Below are 22,829 nucleotides of genomic sequence, written 5' to 3' on the forward strand. Positions count from 1 at the left end.
TTTGCCATTTTTATATCTTCTCTTGTGAAGTCTCTCTTTAGCTCTTTTGCCCATTTCCTAATAGGTTTATTGGGCTTGGAGGGGCTTAGTTTCTTGAGTTCTCTGTAGATGACCGATATCAGGCCTTGGTCTGTTGCTGTGCTGGTAAATATCCTTTCCCATATCGTTGGCTGTCTTTCTATTTTGGTGGCTATGACCTTAGCTGTGCAGAAACTTTTTAAATTGTAGTAGTCCCATTTATCGGTTGTGCCCCTGGGACTCTATTCAGGAAGTTCCTTCCTGTGCCTATAAGTTCTACCATCTTTCCTACTCTGTCCTTCAGTAGTTTCAAGGATTCAGGTCTGATATTGAGGTCCTTGATCCATTTTGAGTTGATCTTGGTGCATGGTGATAGGCTTGGGTCTACTTTGAGTTTTCTGCATATGGCTGCCCAGTTCTCCCAGCACCAGTAGTTGAAGAGGTTATGTTTATTCCATTGTATGTCTTTAGCTCCTTTGTCGAATATCAGTTGGCTGTAAGAGTGCGGTTTTATTTCTGGGTCTTCAATTCTAATCCATTGGTCTTCCGATCTGTTTTTATACCAATACCAGGCTGTTTTTGTTATTATGGCCGTGTAATAGAGCTTGAAGTCTGGTATTGTGATATTCCTGCACTGCTTTTTTTGCCTAGATTTGCTTTGGCTATTCTAGGTCTTTTGCTGTTCCATATGAATTTATGCATTGGTTTCTCTATTTCAGTGAAGAATGTGGCTGGGATTTTGATAGAGATTGCATTGAATTTGTATAACAATTTGGGCAATATGGCCATTTTCACTATATTGATTCTGCCTACCCATGAGCATGGGTGGTCTTTCCATCTCCTTGTGTCTTCTTTGATTTCCCTTATTAGATTTTTATAGTTTTCATTAAATAGGTCTGTCACCTCCTTGTTTAAGTTGATCCCTAGGTACTTTATTCTTTTTTTTTTTTTTTTTTGGCTACTGTAAATGGAATTGTTTCCATAATTTCCTTTTCTGTTTGTATATGGCTGGTGTACAGAAGAGCTGCTGACTTTTGTGGATTGATGTTGTATACTGCTACTTTGCCAAAATGGTTTATTAGGTGTAGGAGTTTGGGGACTGAGTTTTTTGGGTCCTTCACATATAAGATCATGTCGTCTGCGAACAGGGATAACTTGAATTCTTCCTTGCCGATGTGGATCACTTTGATGTCCTCCTATTGCCTTATTGCTATGGCTAGGGATTCCAGCACTATGTAGAAAAGAAGTGGGGAAAGTGGGCATCCTTGTCTTGTTCATGAGTTTAGGGAGAATGATTTAAGTTTCTCTCCATTTAATATGATGTTAGCAGTTGGTCTGTTGTATATGGCTTTTATTGTTTTGAGGAATGTTCCATCTATTCCTGTTCTCTCCAAAGCTTTTAATAAGTATGGATGTTGTATTTTGTCAAAGGCTTTTTGGGCATCGACTGAGATAACAATGTGATTCTTGAATTTTAGTTCTGTTTATGTGGTGAATTACGTTGATTGATTTACGGATGTTGAACCATCCTTGTGACTGTGAGATGAAGCCTACTTGGTCATGATGTATGATTTTCTTGATCAGTTTCTGGATCCTGTTAGCTAATATTTTATTGAGGAGCTTTACGTCTGTGTTCATTAATGATATTGGTCTGTAGTTCTTTTCGTTGGGTCTTTGCCTCCTTTGGGAATGAGTATGATATTAGCTTCATAGAATAAGTTTGGGATTTCTCCCTCTGTTTCTATTTCGCGGAAGAGTTTGAGGAGTATTGTTATTAGCTCATCACTAAAAGTTTTGTAGAATTCGTTGGTGAATCCATCTGGGCCTGGGCTTTTCTTTGTTGGGAGGTTCTTTTTTTTTTTTTTTTTTTTTTGGCCAGTCCTGGGCCTTGGACTCAGGGCCTGAGCACTGTCCCTGGCTTCTTCCCGCTCAAGGCTAGCACTCTGCCACTTGAGCCACAGCGCCGCTTCTGGCCGTTTTCTGTATATGTGGTGCTGGGGAATTGAACCTAGGGCCTCGTGTATCCGAGGCAGGCACTCTTGCCACTAGGCCATATCCCCAGCCCCTGTTGGGAGGTTCTTGATTACCCCCTGTATCTCACTCTAAGTTATTGGTTTATTTAGTTGATTTATTTCTTCTTGGTTCAGTTTGGGCAGTTTGTACTTCTCTAAGAATTGATCCATTTCTGTAAAATTATTGTTTTTTACTGAATAGAGGTTCTGGAAATAGCTCCTTATGATTGTTTGAATATCGTGTGTACTTGTAATTTTTCCAGTGGAGTCCCTGATTTTACATATATGAGTCTCTTCTCTTCTTTTTTTTTGTAAGTCTTACTAGGGGTCTGTCAATTTTATTTATTTTCTCAAAGAACCAGCTTTTATTCTTATGTATTTTTTGAATGGTCTTTCTATTTTCAATCAGATTTATCTCTTCTTTAATCTTTGTGATCTCTCTCCTCCTAGTCATTTTAGATTCGGTCATTTCCTGTTCCAGTTGTTTTAGTTTCATTGGGAGGTTATTCACCTGCTCTGCTTCCATTCTTTTCATGTGAGTGCTGAGGGCAATGATCTTGCCCCTCAGTACTGCCTTAGCTGTGTCCATAGGTTTCTTTGTGATGTATTTTCATTGTCACTGTGGTTTATGAATTCGTTGATTTCATCTTTAATTTGGTCTGTGGCCCATGTGTTGGATAACAGTGTGGGGTTTAGCCTCCAAGAATGTGTATAGCCTCTGTTGTAACCGTTGTTATTGAGGGTTACCTTTAATCCACTGTGATCAGATATAATACGTGGGATGACGTCAATACTTTTGTATTTGCTGAGGTTCTTTGTGTGGGCTATGACCTGGTCTATTTTGGAATATGATCCATGTGCTGCTGAGAAGAATGTGTATTGGGTCTCTGTAGGGGGAAAATTCTGTATAGATCTGTCAGATCCATTTGGGATATGGTGTTACTTAGGTCCTCAGGTCCCTTGCTGATCCTCTGGGTGCTGGATCTGTCTGTTGCAGAGAGTTGGGTATTTAAGTCTCCCACTATGATTGTTTGCATCTATCTTGTTCTGTAATTCTGTGAGAATTTGCTTGACATATGTGGGGCCTCTTTTGTTCGGTGAGTATACATTTATCACCATGATGTCTTGATTCTGGATTTTTTCTCGTATTAAAATGTAGTGACCTTCTTTGTATTTTTGAGTTGATTTTAATGAAAAGTCCTGCTTGTCTGAGATCAGGATGGCTACACCTGCCGTTTTGGTAGGTTCATTTGCTTGGAAGATCTTGCTCCATCCTTTCATTCAGAGCCTGTTTTTGTCCCTTGCTGTAAGGTGGGTCTTTTGTAGACAACAGATGCCAACTTTTTGTTTGCAGATCCATTCTGCCAGTCTGCTCCTCTTTAGCGGAGAGTTTATACCATTTATATTCAAAGACATCAAGGATAAAAGTGTTTTTTCTCCTTCCATTTTCTTGTTGGGCTGTTTTTTTCCTCTTCTTTTTTTTTCCTTGTCTTTAGTGAGCTGCTCTTTCTGTTTCTGTTTCTGTCTGTATGTCCTGTACGATCTCTGTTGGGTGGGATTCCCTCTTAGAATTCGCTGTAGGGCTGGTTTTTTATTCACATACTCCTTTAGATCCTCTTTGGTGTGGAAAGATCTGGTTTTCCCTTCGAATGTGAACTCCAATTTCGCTGGATATTTAATCCTAGGTTGCATATTGTTGATCTGTAGAACTTGGATGGTGTTCTTCCACTCACTTCGTGCTTGGTAGGTTTGTGTGGAGAGGTCTGCTGTTATTCGGATCCTCTTCCCATTGTAGAAAATTTCTTTCTTTGTTTTGGCTGCATTCAGAATTTGCTCTTTATTCTTGAGATCTGAAGTCTTGAATATTATGTGCCTTGGGGTGGCTTTTCTGGGGTCTGGCTCCCAGGTGTCCTATAGGCTTTAGTTACCTGGATGGGGTCCCTTGTGGGATTGGGGAAGTTTTCTGCAATAACTTTATTGAAAATATGATGAAGCCTCTGCTCTGGTACTCGGCTCCTTCTTCTATTCCAATTATGCGCAGATTATATCTCTTGTCTTTGTCCATTAGTTCCTGGATTTCTGCCCTGAAGCTTCACCGTTTCTTGAAGTGTGGTAATTTTCTGGTTGTTGTCAGCTGCTTCATCGTCCAAGAGAGCGATTCTGGATTCCATATGGTCAATTCTTTGTGCTGTGGATTCGATTGCGGAGTTTATGGATGTCAGAGAGCTATTTAGTGTTGTCAGATCAGCTCTGATCATGGAAATTTCTTCCTTTAAAGAGTTGTATTTTAAATCTATTTTTTCATGCATTTCACTTCTCAGGTTGTTAAGGTCTTCTTTAACGGAGGTTTGTATTGTATCCATTTTTGCTTCCATTTCTTTTTTGGCTTCCTGGATGTCCTTCAAGACTTCCACTCTAAACTCCTGGAATTGTTTTCTGATTTTGTTTCTCATGTTTTCCATCATTTCTGTTAACATGGCCTTATTTGCTTTTTTATTCTCCATCTCCTCTTCAGTCGTGCTGCTTTTTGGAGCTGGCGAGTTGGCTTGCCCTTTGATGAACTGAACTGTGTTATATTTCTTTGTGATTTGTGCATCTGGTGATCTGTGTGTGGCTCCCCTGGTTTGGTTTTGTGCTGGCTCCCGCTGGTCTGTCAGTGGGAGCCTTGTGCCCTGGTGTCCTGGCTCTGGGTTTGGGTTTGGTTGTTGGACCTTGCTTCCCAATGGGTGAGCGTGACCTTCTCGGTTGTTGCTGAGGTGGTCACTCTCCCTGCACTTGGGGGCCAGTAGGTTCTGTGTCTTTCTCTGCAGGACAGTGTCCTGCCACTGTGCTGTGCTGACCCTAGCATGCCCTTGTTGGGGGTTTGTTGGTCGCTAACTCAGCGTGGTGTGGAGGCTTATCTCTTCTTTGGTTCTTTTTTCCACTCTGTATCTTGGTCAGAGGAGCTCACCTCTCAGGCAGTTCATCTTCCTATGTGGACCGCTCCAAGGCCGGTGTTGTTGGGGTACGGCCCACCCACTTGTGTGAAATGCACCAAACTGAGTGGGCACAGGCCAATGGAGACTCTGCCCTCCTGTGTAGGCGCACCTACCAGAGCGGGGGCTGCCGCTGTGGCCCGCCCACCAGAGCAGGGTCCGCCTACCAGAGTGGGCGCTGTTGCTGGGGCCCCATCCACCTCTGCGCTGTGCGCCCACTACAACGGGCGCTGCCGCTGTGGCCCCATCCACCTGAGCAGGGTACGCCTACCAGAGCGAGCCCTGGGTTGTTGGGTTGTGCTTGCGCCCTCCTGCGAGTCCGATGTGGGGGACAGTATATGTGGGGCCCAGTGGGATCAATGGTCCAGGCATGGGTTAGCGCCCTCAGACTGCGCCTCCGCTGTGAGGGGGTGGGGGCGTGATCAGGCCCAGGTGTCCCTGCCATGCTGGTATTGCCCACCAGTGCCTGTGATTTTAGATGTAAAGGTCTTTGAGGTCCAGGAGCCTTGGGTGGGGCTTGCACTGCCGGCCATCCCCTCAGCCCCTGTTGGGAAGGGGGCAGGGCTGTTTCGGCCAGTTCCGGTTCCTGGGCGGCCTTGGGGCTGCTCCACCCTTCCCCTGCTAAACTACTGTGACTTCCCAGAGCCTGATGGGAGCTTCCTGCCTGATTTGGGGGTTCTTTGTTCCCTCGGGGTGGGGAGGAGGAGGGAGGGAGATCTAGCTTCTTTGTAGGGTTTGAGTCTCTGATAGCTGATCTCCCGTTGGGGGAGGGGGTAATGGGGGACTCACTGGTTCTGGATTGTGTGTGTGTCCCGCGCCGCCCTTGGTCCTTCAGGTGTGGCGAAAGGTTGTGGTGGCATCCCCGGCTCTCCCCTTCTGCACCCCTGGGTTCCCCAGCCATTTACGTCTCTTCCCAGTGTGGACCCGAACTTCCCGTCACCACCGTCGCCGTGTGTATTGGTCCGCACTCTCCCTGGTGTCCGTGAAGTCCCGGTGTCTGGACTCTGTGCTCCCAGCAGTAGGTCTGCCAATCGCCGGGTCCCCTTTCCCCGCCTGGCCCTGTTCGGGCCAGGGTCAGCTGGTGGGGGGAAGATGCCCCGTAGGTTCTCTGGCTCTGTGTAGGTTTTCAGCTCTTCTTTTTTGCTCCTTTTTGTTTTCCAAGTCTTTCGATTTTAATACAAATGCCTCATTTAAAATATGAAACTCATTCTACTTGTGTGTAGGGTGTGTGTGTGTGTGTGTGTGTGTGTGTGTGTGTGTGTGTTCTGTGCCAGACCTGGGGTTTAAACTCAAACAAGGTCTGGGGGCTATTCCTGAGGTTTGTTGCCCAAGAGTAGCACTCTACCAGTTGAGCCACTGCTTGACTTCCTACTTCTTGGTGGTTCATTGGAAATAGTCTCAACAACTGTCTTGCCTGAGCTAGCTTTGAACCTTGATTCTAAGACATCAGCCACCTCCCCCCCCCCTTTTTTTTTTGGTCAGTTGGAGTGGCTTGAACTTGGTGCCTGGTTGCTGTCCCTGAGCCCTTTTGTACTTAAGGCTAATAATCTACCACTTGAGCCTCAGTGCCACTTTTTGTTTTTGATTGTTTAATTGGAGAAAAGAGTCTTACAGAGACTTGCCTTTCCCGGTCTGGCTTCAAACTGCCATCCTCATATCTCAGCCTTTTGAGTACCTAGGATTATAAGTGTCAGCAGAAATTTACCATTTTTATTTTATTTTTCTAAGTTACAGTTACATGGAAAATTGATCTTGCTTGTCATAATATGATTTTCATACTACTTAAGAGTCTATTCTTTCTTTCTTACTATAACATATTTGCTACTAAATACTTGTAGAATGAAAGAATAAATGACTTTAAAAAAGAAATTTGCTAAGATTTAATGAAAAACATTAGTACTCAAGGACTGGGCATTAATTTGAAAACAAACTTTCAATGTCAAAGTAGATTTGACTTCAAATTATGTTCTGGCATAACTGGTATAGAGAAAGGAAATAGGAAAATAAGAGATTTGAAAAGAATAAATATGGTTTGTTTCCTTGAATGAACAAAGCCCTGCTCAAATAAAGGGCAAGAGCCATGAACTTGTCTCCTCAGTTTGGTGAAATATGTTCATTGCCAAAAGCCTATTCATAACCTTGTATAAAACTTAGATTAAGCAAAAGAACCATCAAGTTTGTGTCTTGTAGATTACAATAGGAATTTGCCTTCCAGCTGCAGAAAAATAAGGCAAGAATTTTAACTTGTTCTTTCTAAGCCAATTACTAACCCAATGCCTTTGGTGTTTTGAAAAATATTTTTGGGATTCTACTATTTATTTGCTGCTTTGTTTTATTTCTTTAAATTTTATTAACATAAATTGGTTGTAATAAGGGGTTGTGCTGGGAAATGTACAAACATATATAGTATATTTGATCAAATTCTATTTATATTACTTTTTCAGCCCCATTGTCCCTTTAATAGTCCTTAGTGGGTTTAGTGATGCTGCTTTCATACATATATGTAAAATAGTTTGATCACATTCACCATCAGTCACACTCTCCCCTTCCCTTCTTCCCTCCCATGGATTTTCCCCAAATACTTTCCTTTTATCAATTATGTAATTTATAACAATAATAATTATTATTATTTATTAGATCTAGACTCTACATTAGAACAAAGCCATGTAATATTTGTCCTTTTGAGCTTGGCTTATCATGTGCCGCATAATGATTCCTAGCAGAATTTCAAACTCATGAATAATAACAATCATGTTTCATATTGTTTCAGCTACTATTTATATTACAACTAAGTCAAGGAAGATGAGCATTTCAAAATGGTTGGAAAAGTTCTTCCTACTCTGGCATTCATGTAATTTATGAAAGTCGTTTTTTAAAAAACTCATTTCTATCATAGTTCTCAGAAAATAATACAATTCTCAAGCTGTTGTGATAAAACTCAAATATATATATATATAGGTCCTATTCAGTTTGCTAATAATGAAAATGAAATGAATTTCAGTGGTTACTGGTTATTGTTACCTTTGAGGAAATATGGTAAAGATGAAACTATATTTTCAAGTTCTTAGATGTATGCTATAAGTATCTTAATTCTTAATTTAATGAAAAGAAATAGATGTGAGGCCCACTGGGCAAGCAAACATTGACAGCTGTGTTAATAGTGATAGAACCCCATTTCTAAGTCCAGTGTCACCGAGGCTTTAATGTGAAACTGCTGATACTAATGTGCAAGACTGATTTTCTGGATTCTCATTACATCTTGTCTTATTTTTTCTCCCACAGACTTTTATAGTGTTGAACAAAGGGAAGGCAATCTTCCGCTTCAATGCCACACCTGCTTTGTATATACTATCTCCCTTCAACCCTCTAAGAAGAATATCTATTAAAATTTTAGTACACTCATATCCTTTTCGACATGCTACCTGAAATGATGGTTTGAGATGTAGATTTTGCTACTCTGTTTGTGTATAAAAGGAGTTATTTTTTCTCTTTTAAAGACCCTGGTTTGGGCTGGACAATTCCAATATAAACTGGTGTGCATCACAGAGATGGGATAAATACCATTATTAATATTTTAGGATGCGCTATTTTTCTTTAAAAAGACAGAGAAAAAGTAATTTCTAAACTCATTTAGATTATTTTTCTTAAAAAGTATTGGCATTTCCTTGAGTGTCATCTTCCTCTATAACAAAGTTCCTTTCTCAGTCTCTCAGTCCATCATGTTCCTTGATTCTGCCACTCTGTTCAGCATGCTTATCATGTGCACTATTCTCACCAACTGCATTTTTATGACCTGGAGTCAGCTTCCGGAATGGACCAAAAATGTAGAGTAAGTGAATACCACTACATTCAATACAGTTTTAGGCAATCTTTATTCACCCATTTTCCTGCCAGGATGTAAGCTGAATCTATAAATATTGTGGTGGGTATCTTTCCATGTCAAATATGTTCTTTTCTTTCAACTTTGTTGTTGTTTGTTTTATGCCTCTGTTATAGTAACTCACTGGCAGTAAGTTAGAGTAATTAGATGCTGCAATGTCTTCAAACTCATCAGAGTCACTGCTTTATTATTAAGCTCTTTGTTATGAGCAATCTAGGATTTTCCACGTAGATCCATTGCCTATGTTCTTTAGTTACTTAAAGTACCTCTATTTTCTTGGACTGTTTGTCACATGTAACATTTCCCAGAAAAATTTTATTGCCCTACTTTCTAATAGTTGGAGAAAGTCTCTAAACCAATAGTGCTTTGTCATAGATGTCTTCCTTTGGGTAATCAGAGAAAGTAAGATTTTCACAAGGATGTATTCTTTTCTAACACCCAAATGGGTTCTTGTGCTTAGGTACACTTTTACTGGAATATATACTTTTGAATCACTTGTAAAAATTCTTGCAAGAGGCTTCTGTGTAGGAGAGTTCACTTTCCTTCGTGACCCATGGAACTGGCTGGATTTTGTCGTCATTGTTTTTGCGTAAGTAGTCTGTTATATTGAAATTTCAAATTTATGAAAATATCAGAACATTATTCTGTTAAGAGCAGTCATGAGGCTCTCTTTTATTTCCTGTATATAATAGATCTGTTTTAAAGAACAATGAAATCTGTGCCACAGTTAATCATTTGTAGGAAAATATGAAATATCTCTGAAAGGGTATTTGCCACTCAAAGATACCTTACATCAAGTATGATCATTTGCCTTCTATCTACACAGTGCCAGATAGGGTCACACTTTTTCTAAGTTCTTATTTGAAAACTTAAAATCTTCAAGAAACACACAGAAACCCAAAAGCTCAAGAGTTTTAGATCAAAGCATAGTATTCTTTCTATGAAACTTGTGCCATTCTACAATTAATAACGTATTAAAACATGGAAGTAAGTATTTTGTAGGAGCTGTTATTCAATTATGCATTGATATATATGCTCAACATACACTGATATATATACTCTGCTTAAATGCATCTTAATGTTATTCTATTGTCAATGATCTTTTTTCAGAAATTTTTTTTAAATTTCAAAACTAGAGGCAAATTTTCTTATTGACATTTTCTATTTTGAAAGAATTTTATATTTATTAGGACCATTTAGATACCTCATTTAGGTACCTCATTTTGAGGTCATATGCATTATTACAGTTCAGTATACTTGTTTCTAGTAAGAAGATTTTTTAAAGTTATTCATATTGTGGTTCTCTTTTTTCTATTGTAAAACTTATGGACCATGAAGTTTACACCTTTGAAATACAGAATTCGTTGTTTTCTAATATATTCATGACCACTCTCTACTCTGAGAATACTTTCATCACTCCAGAAAGACACCCAACCACCTCCATTCCATTCCATTCCAGCCCCTTAGAAACCAATGTGCTTTCCTTTCTATCAATTTGCCCATTCTGGATATTTCATTTGAATAGAATTATACACTATGAAGTTTTTAACATTTAGCTTCTTTTATTTATCATACATTTTTCATTGTTTTATGGGAGATCAAAAATGTATATGACCACAAGTTTGAGGGTCTAGGAATTGACTGTTTATTTACCCATCTGAGTTTATTAAACACATTACAATATTTGTGTTTTGCTCATTTCAAATAAGTCAAATCAATGAAAATTAAGTTTGGGGCTGGGAATAAGGCCTAGTGGCAACAGTGCTTGCCTCGTATACCTGAAGCCCTGGGTTCGATTCCCCAGCACCACATATATAGAAAACAGCCAGAAGTGGCGCTGTGGCTTAAGTGGCCGAGTACTAGCCTTGAGCAAAAAGAAGCCAGGGACAGTGCTCAGGCCCTGAGTCCAAGCCCAGGACTGGCCAAAATAAATAAATAAATAAATAAAAACTCACTGTAAAAAAAAAAGAAAATTAAGTTTGGATAGAAATAAAAATGACATGCATAACTATATATTTAAAAATATTTTCCTAATATAGAAAATACCTTTACTAAAGGCACAGGTAAGTATCATAGAATCTATCTAAATTCTGAATAACTCTGATTTAATTCTACAGGTATTTAACAGAATTTGTAAACCTAGGCAATGTTTCAGCTCTTCGAACTTTCAGAGTCTTGAGAGCTTTGAAAACTATTTCTGTAATCCCAGGTAAGAAGAAATTGGTGTGGAGCACTAGGCCACTAAAAACTCCAACTGTTTGGGAGTTGTTCTTTGTTTGTTTGTGCGTGTGTTATCACTGTATTTGTGTAAAACTCCCCTATTACAGATATGTGACAGAGTTTGTGGACCTGGGCAATGTCTCAGCGTTGAGAACATTCAGAGTTCTCCGGGCATTGAAAACAATTTCAGTCATTCCAGGTGAGAGAGGAGTTAAACACAAGGGCTGACTTTGATCTTTTGGAATAAATTTTTTTAAATTGTACATTTTAGTCAAACTTCATATCTGTTATTTCTTTATGACAATCATGACTAAAAGTCAGCCTCTGAGTTTAATCAATTGCATGGCCTTGGAGGAGGATGACCATATGGCTTACATCTCTACTTGAAATTTTCCCTTCTGTTTCAAGGCTCATTTTCTACTTGCTTAATCCAGAATGGAAAATTTCAGTTATTTTTAACCTATTCTCATGTAGTTAAGAAAATCAGTAAGAAACAACAGCATGGGAGTATTGCATGACACATTATATTATGTCTTTTCTCAACAAACCATTCTTTACTTGAAATTGGCTCATTATAAACTATTACTATGTGCTGCTGTTTTGTTTCATAATTTGTTTTGGAGCCATTGTAGACAAACAGTTTGTCTCGGAAGAATTTACTGAATTAGAAATAAAAATTATGTTTACAAATAAATATGGGTCATATTTGAGTAACTATATTATTCATTTGATGATCTGAATATTCTTTGCAGATATTTTACAATTTTAAATCCTTTGCTGTAATGTATAAAAATAAACATACAATGGCAAATCCACACTATTAAGATAGTAGGATTTTATGATTTATGTTGCTATAATACCGTCACCGACTTGACATAATGCATGCATTCTAAGGGAAGCCTGTACGTTGCTTTTGATTGTCATGTGGAATCTGTGATTATGCTCTTGTTATGATTCCTTTTTTTCTCCATTTCAGGCCTGAAGACCATTGTGGGGGCCCTGATCCAGTCAGTAAAGAAGCTCTCAGACGTCATGATCCTCACTGTGTTCTGTCTGAGCGTGTTTGCTCTCATTGGGCTGCAGCTCTTCATGGGCAACTTGAAGCATAAATGTTTCCGGAATAACCTTGAAAATAATGAAACATTAGAAAGTATCTTGAATAGTACAGAGAGTGAAGATGAACTAAGAAGTAAGAATAAGTCTGTAGTTATAAAAAGGTTGAAGTAATCCAAAAAAATTGTTCTCTTCTACCAAGGAAAGGTTGCTTTCTTTTTAATCATTTAAAAGTTGTTTGAATATGCAATTTGCCACTGTTAATTTTTAACACACCACAAATGAATTTTATGAGTCTACCTTGTTCTAAGCTTTGTAGATTTGTTAATAGGAACATGGAATAGTTTAATAGTTTTGCTAGGGAGAAATAATAATTAGCAATTATATTTAACTATATGGAATATTATAAATATCATATGTTGTAATTTTAATATGTAAGTCATACTAATGCTTATGTAATGTAATATATGAGATTATATCATAACTGTATTTTAAATTTAGATTATATCTATAACGAATACCTTGTTAACTTACTAACATGACAGTATTAATGATAAATATTAATGTATATTTCCTGGCATATTATTTAGCTGGTATAAAGCAAGGAAGTTTACTCTGCCTTATCAGCATTATCCTTAAAATGATAAATTTAACAGCTATTTCTGATGGTTTCTTTCAATATAGATTGATGGTACCCCATCAAATTTTAACCTAGTTCCTTAGGTACAACAAGACGTAATCGGCATTCAGTCTCAGCAGTCTGCTTAAGTCAAAAGTGTATGTTAGAGTATCTTAAGTAAATAATGAACTATGTTCTGTTATTAATTACCTCCATATGGTGTTTTTCACAGGAGGTGTTGAATGCTAGTGAAAATAACATCAGATTTCTACTCCTTTTCTAACACATGGAATATGTATGAGTGATGTTACCCATACAAACAGACAAACCTTAATAATCTGATCCAAGAATAGTGAGACAAGAAAATATTTCAACATATATATTAGTTCCTAAAGGGAGTCAGATAACAAGTAGGAGGATTCCTCTTACATAGTGAAGAGCAACACACATTATTTTTTAACTAAATGCATCCTGTCCCACCCACTGAGCAAAACAGAAGTAAACAACCAACTCAGTGAAAATTTGTAAGTAAAAATATTTGAAAGATAACAAAAGACATAAACAAGAAAAGTAAAAGTGCATAAGTAAAATATGCTTATTACTGCCACTTAGTTAGGAACTTAGTGTTTTCACTTCCTTATATCTAGTTTCTGGAGCTGTTATTTTTTAATTGTGTTAATGAGGCTTGAACTCAGATCCTCATGCTACCTATAGTAGTTAATGTTTAATACTGACTTTTTGTCTTAACTACATTTGCATTTATGCCAAGCTAGGAAAGGAGTATCCCATAGTGCAAATTAAGAGATTGTTGACCAATATGAAGTTTGCAATATGAATTGACAGTAGGATATTAGAATCCATAATTCACAAAGGCTCATTATTTTCCTCTCATTGAGACAGGAAATTGACCATCTACATGACTAAAATAAGCATTATATTGTTCAATTCTATATAGAGAAAAATATTCCCTGAAGGGATGAATACAATAGACTGCTGCTCCTTGTGGGGTGCCTGTATACTAGTGTCTCTTGCAGGAAACTATTAATAACATTTATCAAAGATTCTGATATTGGATTTTTCCTGGTTGGAGAGATTATCTTTCTTATTTACTTTCTTTATTCAATTTCTGGTATATTTTATCTTTAAATCCTTGACTACGAGTACAGCACATTCTTATATTTGAGCAGGCAATCTGAGTACTTGAGTCTAAAAAAGGACAGGATATGCAATTCAAACAAGTGATCTCATTTGGAGTATCATATTTATAGGCTGAACTAGAGAATCTCTGCAAATCATGTAAGGATTTGGTTTGACATGATACGTTCAACATTGAGAGACTACAGACAGGACACATTGTTTATTAAATCTACTTTTAACATTATCTTGCCAAACATAAGCATAAAAGGAAACAGAGGAAAAAGGAAGGGAACAAAGTTTTCATGCTAACACCAGAGAAAAGTTTTGATTGATCAAGCCATCATCTGTAGGAGGCCATTTGCCTCTGAGGAGAAAAATTTGAGGTCCAATTTTACCTTCAAATCCCTGATGACTTTATAGCATCACAAGTCTAGATAGGTTCTCTTAGGTTGAGAAATTCACATCCAATGTTTGAGATCATGAAATTTTACTGGCATATAGGTGTGAGTATGCTTTGTCCAGGCCCTTCTAATATTGTGAAGGGCAATCTTTTGCTATCATTGTGTCCAAAAGACACAATAGCTTCTAGATTCATAAATAATCTGGTGTTTATTATTTTGTGGGTCATTTGGGGGGCTGAGAAGATGCTTTAGAGGTAAAGTGCTTGCCTAGCATGCATTAAGCCCTGGGTTCAATTCCTCAGTGCCACATAAACAAAAAAAGCTAGACGCAGTGCTGTGGCTCAAGTGGTAGAGTGCTAGCCTTGAGCAAAAGAAGCTCAGGGACAGTGCCCAGGCCCTGAGTTCAAGTCCCAGGATTGGCAAAGAAAAAAAAACAAGAAAGGAAAGAAAGACTTTTTGACTGGTGAAAATACAGTCTGGAATAACACATTAAGCCTTGTACTGTTGAGTCATGTCAGAGTTTATAAGGGCACCAAATACATATGCTTCTCCCAGTGTTCTCTTATGAAAGGTTATACTATCAGAGGTAAATTTATTTGCCATAGTGCCACTGTGTATATAATACCTTGCTTAATTGTGTTATGACTTTTTTGGTGAAATGAATACTTCTTTTTTTCATTTCTTTATTGTTAAAGTGATGTATAGAGGGTTTACAATTTCATATGTGAGGCAGTGAGTACCTTTCTTATGCAACTTGTTACCTCCTCCCTCATTTTCCCTGGCCTCACCCCTCCCATTTTCCTCTACCCCACAAGAGTTGTACAGTTGGTTTACACCGTATAGTTTTATGTGTATTGCTATTGCATTGGATTGTCTTTTTATCCTTTGTCTCTTGATTTTGGTATTCTCTTTCCCTTCCTTAGTTCCAATATACGTATATACAATACACAGATTACTAAAATCAGTTACAGTGATATCAGGGGTAAAAATATGAGAAAGAAAAACAAACAAAAAAGGGCGTAATTTCACATAATATGTTGAAAATAACAACAATGACATACCACTTGTTTCCATAACTTGGAATTTGTTTCACTTAGCATTATCTTATATGTTCACATGGACATAGCCATTGAGCTATTTTAATCTTCTGCTAGGACTACCCTAGACATATACTAATTATTCCCAATGAGGGAAACCATAGAGTCTGTGTTTCTTTGGGTCTGGCTCACTTTACTTAATATAATTTTTCCAAGTCCTTCCATTTTCTTACTAATGTGGGCAAAGTCATTCTTTCTGATAGACACATAGAATTCCATTGTGTATATATACCACATTTTCTTGATCCACTTATCTACTGAGGGGCCATCTAAGTTGGTTCCATATTTTAGCAATGACAAACATTGCAGGGATGAATGAATACTTCTGTAACTGGAGATACATAGTGATTGTTTTATATATAAAGGAAACACATTTTCCAATGAAGAAGTTTAACTGCTATTTTAGCACTTATTGGCCTTCCTCCACAGCAAAGTTTTTATACTCCCAGAAAGCATGCATTGCAAATGAAAATGGAATGAAATACATCTGTAAATGCTGAAGTGATGCAACAGCTGCCAGAGGTGTATAACCTTAGTATTTTGTTGCCTATTAGAATTTATGGGCTTGACCAGCTACACAGAGGCTGTAAACCAACTTATTGATTTTATAGTAGTCTCAGGTATCTGTTTTCTTCTCACTTTTCATTTTATCTACTGAGGATGAGTAGAAGAGTAAAGATTTTATAAGAATAGAAATTTGGGGAACTTAGGAAGACCCAGGAAGGGAAATCTTCCACAATTAACATGGAATTTACACCATACATTTAGTACATTTATTTCTCTAAGCTAGCACACAACAATGTTTGTGGCATAAGTTAAGATCATCTGATTCAAATCAAATTACATTCTTTAACAGTTCTCAACAATACTGGCTAACTTGCATGAAAATCTGCCAAAATATCTATTTATGTCTATTTAATGTGAAGTTCTGTTGTTAGTTTGTAAAAGAAAATACTTCAATTTTTCTTTATAGTTCAAGAATTCTGACCATGTATAATTAATAGGACAAGTAATGCTCAGATTTCTAGGAACTTTTATACAATTTCTGAAACTAACATTAATAATAAAACATCCACAAAAACATAACTCAAATTTTTATCATTACTGATTATTTAATGTCAGTTATTGTATTTTAATTAATTATACTCAATTAGTTCAATGTTTATTTTTTAATATTTTTATTATCTTTAAGTAGATATACACAGAAGTTTCAGTTTAACATGTCAGTTTATGAGTAGATGAGTAGACTGCATCTTGATCATTGTCACCCCTTGCCTCATTCTCTCCCATTAATGTATTTATTCCTTTTTTTTTTTTTTTTGTCTGTTGTAGGGCTGGAACTCAGGGTCTAGGTGCTGTCCCTGAGCCTCTTTGCTGTCAAGGCTAGCAGTCTACTAATTGAGTCACAGTGCCACTTCCAGTTTTTGAGTGGAGATGGGGGGGGGGGTACTTTTCTTCCCTGGGCCAGCTTCAAACTGCTATCCTCAGATCTCAGCCTCTTGGGTACCTAGGATTACAGGTGTGAGGAACCACCACAAGTCTAATGTATTTATTTTTGTAAAGGAAGGTATTATGCTTTTGAGCTGGTTAATAGGCCCATCTAAACGTTCAAAAATTATCTTTGGGTCAGGAGAAATATTTAATCTAGAATTTGAGAAGTTTGTCAAAAATATCAAATTTTCAAAATTTGATTATACAGGATAACAGGTATAACAGGTAATTTGAAAAATAGCTATTCACTTAGGGTGATAAAAATTTGTAGGCAAATGCAGAGATTCATATAGTTGTAGAAATATTATATTAGGCCGTGGGTACATTTCTTGTACTGTTTGTTTCCTCCTGCCTTCCATTTTCTAAAGTCATCGAAAAGGTAATCAAGACAAGAAACTAATGTGGTAGTGCATGTGCCCAAACCTAACACTCAGGATTTCAAGAAGTCAAGTAGCTGCAAATTATATTAAAAACTATGATAAAAAGAAACAACATGAAACACAAGGCATTATATTGTTAAATCAAAAAACTATTTGGTTCAAAGGAAACAAAAGCTCATATTTGAACTCTGGCCCTTAGGTTTGGAAGGCTGGTGTTCTACCACCTGAGCCACACCTACAGACCTCAAATGTCTTAAGAACAAGTGAAAATTTCAAGAAACCTATGTTTTAACAGAGAGGACCAAATTTTAGATTTTAATCAGTGTACTTTGATGTGAATGTTCAGTTGTTAGAAAAACAATTCCTTTCTAGTCTTAGTCTCCTTGGTCACACATAAAATTTTTCACAGAAGTTGTTTTTCACATAACTTCTATGACGTTCTTATGTGCCTTCAGCTATATGTCCCACAGTTCTCCTCTTTCTTAATTTGAAATTTAACCACTTCAGAATACAGAGTACAGTCTTTATTTCTTTGCAGAGCCAAGAATTTCCATACTTTAGAGTTTTCTTTATTTAACACTCAACATCACATCACAGCCTAATTAAATGATGACTACAATTCCAGCTGTTTAGGGGGCTGAAGTTGTAGGTTACAAGTACAACACTTATTTGGGAAACACACTGAGACTTCATTGCAAAGAGAAGGGAGAAGAAGAGGGGGAGAGAAGGGAAGGAAGAGGAGGAACAGGAAGGTGAAAGAAGGAGGTAAGAAGGAGGAATAAAGAAAGAGAAGGAGAAAAAAAAAGAGTTGGAGGAGAAGGAATTACCTTCTTCACAAATTTGCATACAGCTTTTTTTCTTATTTATAACAATTGTAGTTTTACATATATATGTATATATATATATATATGGGTAGACAGGATATATATGAAAATTATTAATTCTTAATGACCTTAATTTCAGGTAAACAGTAGAAAGCAGGCAAATGTAAACTATCTTATTACAGCCATTGTAGATTGGCAGATGTATGCACAGTAATTCCATAATCATGTGTTTTTTCTGGAGTGATACAGTATATAAAGATGACTTCTTAACATGGAGTTCATTTCACTTAGCATTCTTATGCATTCATAGGGCCATAGCTATTAGGCTCTTTTGATCCTCTGCTGTGACTAGCCTAAGCCTGTGCTAATTATTCCCTGTGAGGAAGACCATAGAATCCATGTTTCTTTGGGTCTGGCACACTTTACTTAGTAAAATTTTTTCCAAGTCCTTCCATTTCCTTACGAATGGGGCAATGTCATTCTTTCTGATAGAGGCATAAAATGCCATTGTGTATATGTACCACATTTTCCTGATCCATTGGACTACTGAGGGGCATCTGAGTTGGTTCCATATTTTAGCTATGAAAAATTGTGCTCCATGTTATGGAAACGAGTGTTATATCATTGTTGTAATTACTTTCAACATGCCATGTGAAACCGTAGCTTCTATTGTTGATGATCCTCTTGTATCCCTTTCCTGTGGTTGTACCTGCACTATCACTGTATCTTATCTGAGTACATTGGAAACTGTATATACTGATATTAGAACTAGGAAAGTAAAAGGGAATACCAAAATCGAGATACAAAGGATAAAAAGACAAACGACAACAAAAGCAGTACTTGCAAACTGTTTGGTGTAAACCAACTGAACAACCCATGGGGAAGAGGGTAAGGGGGAGGCGGGGAGGGGGGAATGAGGGAGGAGGTAACCAACAGTACAGGAAATGTACCCAATGCCTAACGTATGAAACTGTTACCTCTCTGTACATCACTTTGACAATAATAAGACAAAAAGAATGACTTCTTAGTCTCTAGGTAAAGTAACCGGATTGGTGGCAGAAGTTAGTGAAAGAAATAGGGGAAAGAATAGGAGAAAGTAACCATTAACCAGCTAAAATGGATATATCTTTGAGATTTTCAAGTGGAGATAAAAAGTAGAATACTGAATATTTAAGTACATAGATAAGAAATGATAACTGGATTTTGACATAAATTGTGAAGTGATTGGTCAGAGATGGAGGAAAGGAATAACAAATGCATATCCAAGTATATAACCCTGATAAACTTGATGTTTATAAGCAGGAAGTGGTTGGATTCCCTGGTATTTTAAGAAAATCTAATGTTTTAAGATATCTGACCTATGTTCTCCCTCTGATTTCTGTCTTCTAAATTTTCCATAATTTATTTATAGCCTAATAATGAATCCACAAATGGATTAATCTATTTATCACATTAGAGCATTCGTGATCTAATCACTTTCCATAGGCCCCACCTGTGAATACTTAATTGAGAACAAGTTTCTGACACATGACTATCATAGGGAATATTTAATGTCCATACCAAAAGTAATCAGTCTGAAATGTCCTAGTGTATTCAAATATCTACTCGAGGACTATTTTTCTCTACCTCCAACCCCTACTTTCATCAGACATAAAGGAAGCTTCACAAAATTAGCAATCTTGTTTGTTATTAACTTCACTATCTGGCCTATGAGAAGTTGCCCATCAGTATTTAATGAATAGTATATGAAAAAAGAACACATAAGTTCAGTCTCTTTACCTGGGACAAGGCCTGGATAAACCTATGTGTCTGTATTTATTACTTTACATTCTGTATTAATTTTAAATCCTACATTCTGTAATGCTATATTCTTCAAATTCTTCCTAAACAGAATATTTTTATTACCTGGAGGGATCCAAAGATGCTCTCCTTTGTGGTTTCAGCACAGACTCAGGGTATGTAAACTTTTCCTAAACATCTAAAGATGCAATTTTTTTCTGTTATCACAAATAACAACGAATCACTTGCCTCATAATTTCTACAGATGTTTCTTTTGGTCTGTTTATATATTTACTTCATCCTTGAAAGTAGTATAAGTGAATGTAAAAACAACATGCTGATTAGAACTTTGGGCCAGCACTTCTTCTTACTGGAAATACACGTAATAAAATCAATTTGTCGGGGCAGGGGATATAGCCTAGTGGCAAGAGTGCCTGCCTCGGATACACGAGGCCCTAGGTTTGATTCCCCAGCACCACATATACAGAAAATGGCCAGAAGCGGCGCTGTGGCTCAAGTGGCAGAGTGCTAGCCTTGAGCGGGAAGAAGCCAGGGACAGTACTCAGGCCCTGAGTCCAAGGCCCAGGACTGGCCAAAAAAAAAAAAAAAATCAATTTGTCTTTTTGTGTCAAAGTCCAACTTATTTTCCAACAATATATGCCTCATAGGTAACTGAGAACAGAGTTTTTGACTCCTCATGCTTGGGTAAAGATTACTGTTAAGAATTTCATGTTTATTCATATATCCTTCCATTTTTAGCCTCATATTAGCTTTGTTTTGCAGCAGACTGGGGACATTGGGAACATAACATCAAATGAAAAAATGTTACTGTTTCTCAACCCAACCCTTATAACACTGTATTTATATAATGCACTGCACTTATGCAATGGTATCATGGGAACCAGTGCATCAATTTCAGGGGGTGGGATAGAAGTCCTAAAACTACAAATCTGTATGAACTTTCACAAATGTTATATTTTGACTATTGTTGGCTCTAATTTGCTCTGAGAAATGGTATTTGGAGAAGCCATCTTTGTAGAGGACTTCACCTCAAATCCAGCTGATCCATGAACTATTGTTCATGATCTGGGAGAGGTTTCTAAGTTTTGACAGTGATGATGTTGATGCTGCTGCTAATCCCATCTATCATTTATACAGTGCTTTTCTATGTGCAGGAAATAGCCTAAGGGATCAATATACATTCTCTTATCTAAATTTCATACCAATATTATCATTGTGAGTTAAGTACTATAATCCTGATTTCAAAAAGGGAAAGGACAGTACCTTTAAGCAACTGGAGAAGGTCACCAACTAAGCAAATAATAAACTGGGATTTCAACCCATTTCTTCCTGACTCCCGATCATGTGATCTTAGACATTATTCAACACTGTACCCCAGTAAGAGGAGCCTTGATATTGTAATGTTTTTATGGAACTTTTTACTTTGCCTCCTGAAGGCCTGCTGAGCTGTAATGTTCTTTTCTATGTGTAGTCAGTGTCCAGAGGGCTACACTTGTGTGAAGGCTGGCAGAAACCCTGATTATGGCTACACCAGCTTTGACACTTTCAGCTGGGCCTTTTTGGCCTTGTTTCGACTGATGACTCAAGATTACTGGGAAAACCTTTACCAACAGGTGAGTGCCAGGAGAAGCATGCATGTATGAATGATATAAGTACCTGGTGCATATCATTTTCCAGCCTTGTAAATAAATGTTCTTTCATTCAGTTGAAAATATAGAAAACTCTATTATTTATGACTATGATTGGAATGGATACATCTTGTGTCATACATAAATCTCTTATCCTTTTCTAGGATGTTTGACCTCTAGGTCAGTCCTCTTCCTCAATATATCATCCTATGGGGTTCAAGGGAAGTAAGAGAAAACAACCTGTAATGTTCTCTCATGCTACTAACACTCCAGTTTCCTCATATATTTGAGGTGTGCTGAATGCATTAGCTTCTCCTTTTTTCATGGGCTCCCATGATTTTTTCTTTGACCTCCTTTTTACAATGACTCAATTCATTTCCTTAATGATAGAAGGTGAATGATATTGAATTATATTGGTTTTATATATGAAGATAGTATAATAAAAAAAACTCACTGAAGCTGCTGAATAATAGTGAGATAGGAGGGACTGAAAAAGAGAACACAAGAGAGGGTTGACATGATTAAAGTTCAATAATATATGCATGTGAAATCCCAAGGAAAAACTACTTCTTTAGTATATACTTGAAAATGAATGGCCAAATATGAAACAGGTTTTGTTGGGTGGTGGGTGGTAGGCAAAATGACAAATGAAGAGAGATGAAGAAACTAGAGTTAAATGTGGTCTAAGTACTTTATGTACACATATTCAAATAGGACATTGAAACTCAATGAAAATTGTTTCTAAAAGCAGTTAGGGAAGTGGAAAGACTGATAGTGGGGATGAGTTTGGGGTCAGTAAATACATATGAGGAAATGTCACAATGAATTGCCTTATAAAGACTATATATTATAAGTTTTAAAAAAAATATTTCTTCTCTAAAACTTCCTCTTTAGTCAATTGCTTCTTGAGCTAGACTCTCATGGCCGAAGAACTATCTCTCAATTTATAATCTCAGTCTCTCAAGCTGTAATTTTTCATTCACATTTCACTCTCCAGCTTGAAGTTGTGATGTATTCTTAGCAATCCCGAAAGGACTGAAATGATTTTTTTTCTGTTATCACAAATAACAACGAATCACTTGCCTCATAATTTCTACAGATGTTTCTTTTGGTCTGTTTATATATTTACTTCATGTTTGAGAGTAGTATAAGTGAATGTTAAAACAACATGAACATTATAAGAAAGAAAAGCAACACAAATGACTTGGGAGGTGGCTGAGAATGGGGTGACACTACTTGGTCCAGGCTTCCTTAAGTGCCTGTCCTCCAGCAGTCCTCCGCCTCAGCCTCCCAG

The 22,829-nt window shown here is 37.3% G+C and overlaps 1 protein-coding gene across 3 annotated transcripts in view; it reads left to right on the forward strand.

The window, feature by feature from the left end:
• Scn9a (sodium voltage-gated channel alpha subunit 9) overlaps positions 1-22,829 on the forward strand; it is an 83,290-nt gene that overhangs the window by 3,739 nt on the left and 56,722 nt on the right. For 2 of the 3 annotated variants that reach the window (XM_048345300.1, XM_048345302.1), the window contains exons 2-8: positions 8,288-8,406; positions 8,745-8,834; positions 9,346-9,474; positions 11,003-11,094; positions 12,082-12,294; positions 19,999-20,062; positions 21,379-21,520. In XM_048345300.1, the coding sequence (XP_048201257.1) occupies positions 8,288-8,406; positions 8,745-8,834; positions 9,346-9,474; positions 11,003-11,094; positions 12,082-12,294; positions 19,999-20,062; positions 21,379-21,520 (849 nt within the window). Of the gene's footprint in view, positions 1-8,287; positions 8,407-8,744; positions 8,835-9,345; positions 9,475-11,002; positions 11,095-11,212; positions 11,305-12,081; positions 12,295-19,998; positions 20,063-21,378; positions 21,521-22,829 lie in introns of all 3 variants that reach the window. The other variant, XM_048345301.1, reaches the window with a different exon arrangement.

Source organism: Perognathus longimembris, chromosome 4, assembly GCF_023159225.1.
Source record: "Perognathus longimembris pacificus isolate PPM17 chromosome 4, ASM2315922v1, whole genome shotgun sequence".
Lineage (NCBI taxonomy): Eukaryota > Metazoa > Chordata > Mammalia > Rodentia > Heteromyidae > Perognathus > Perognathus longimembris.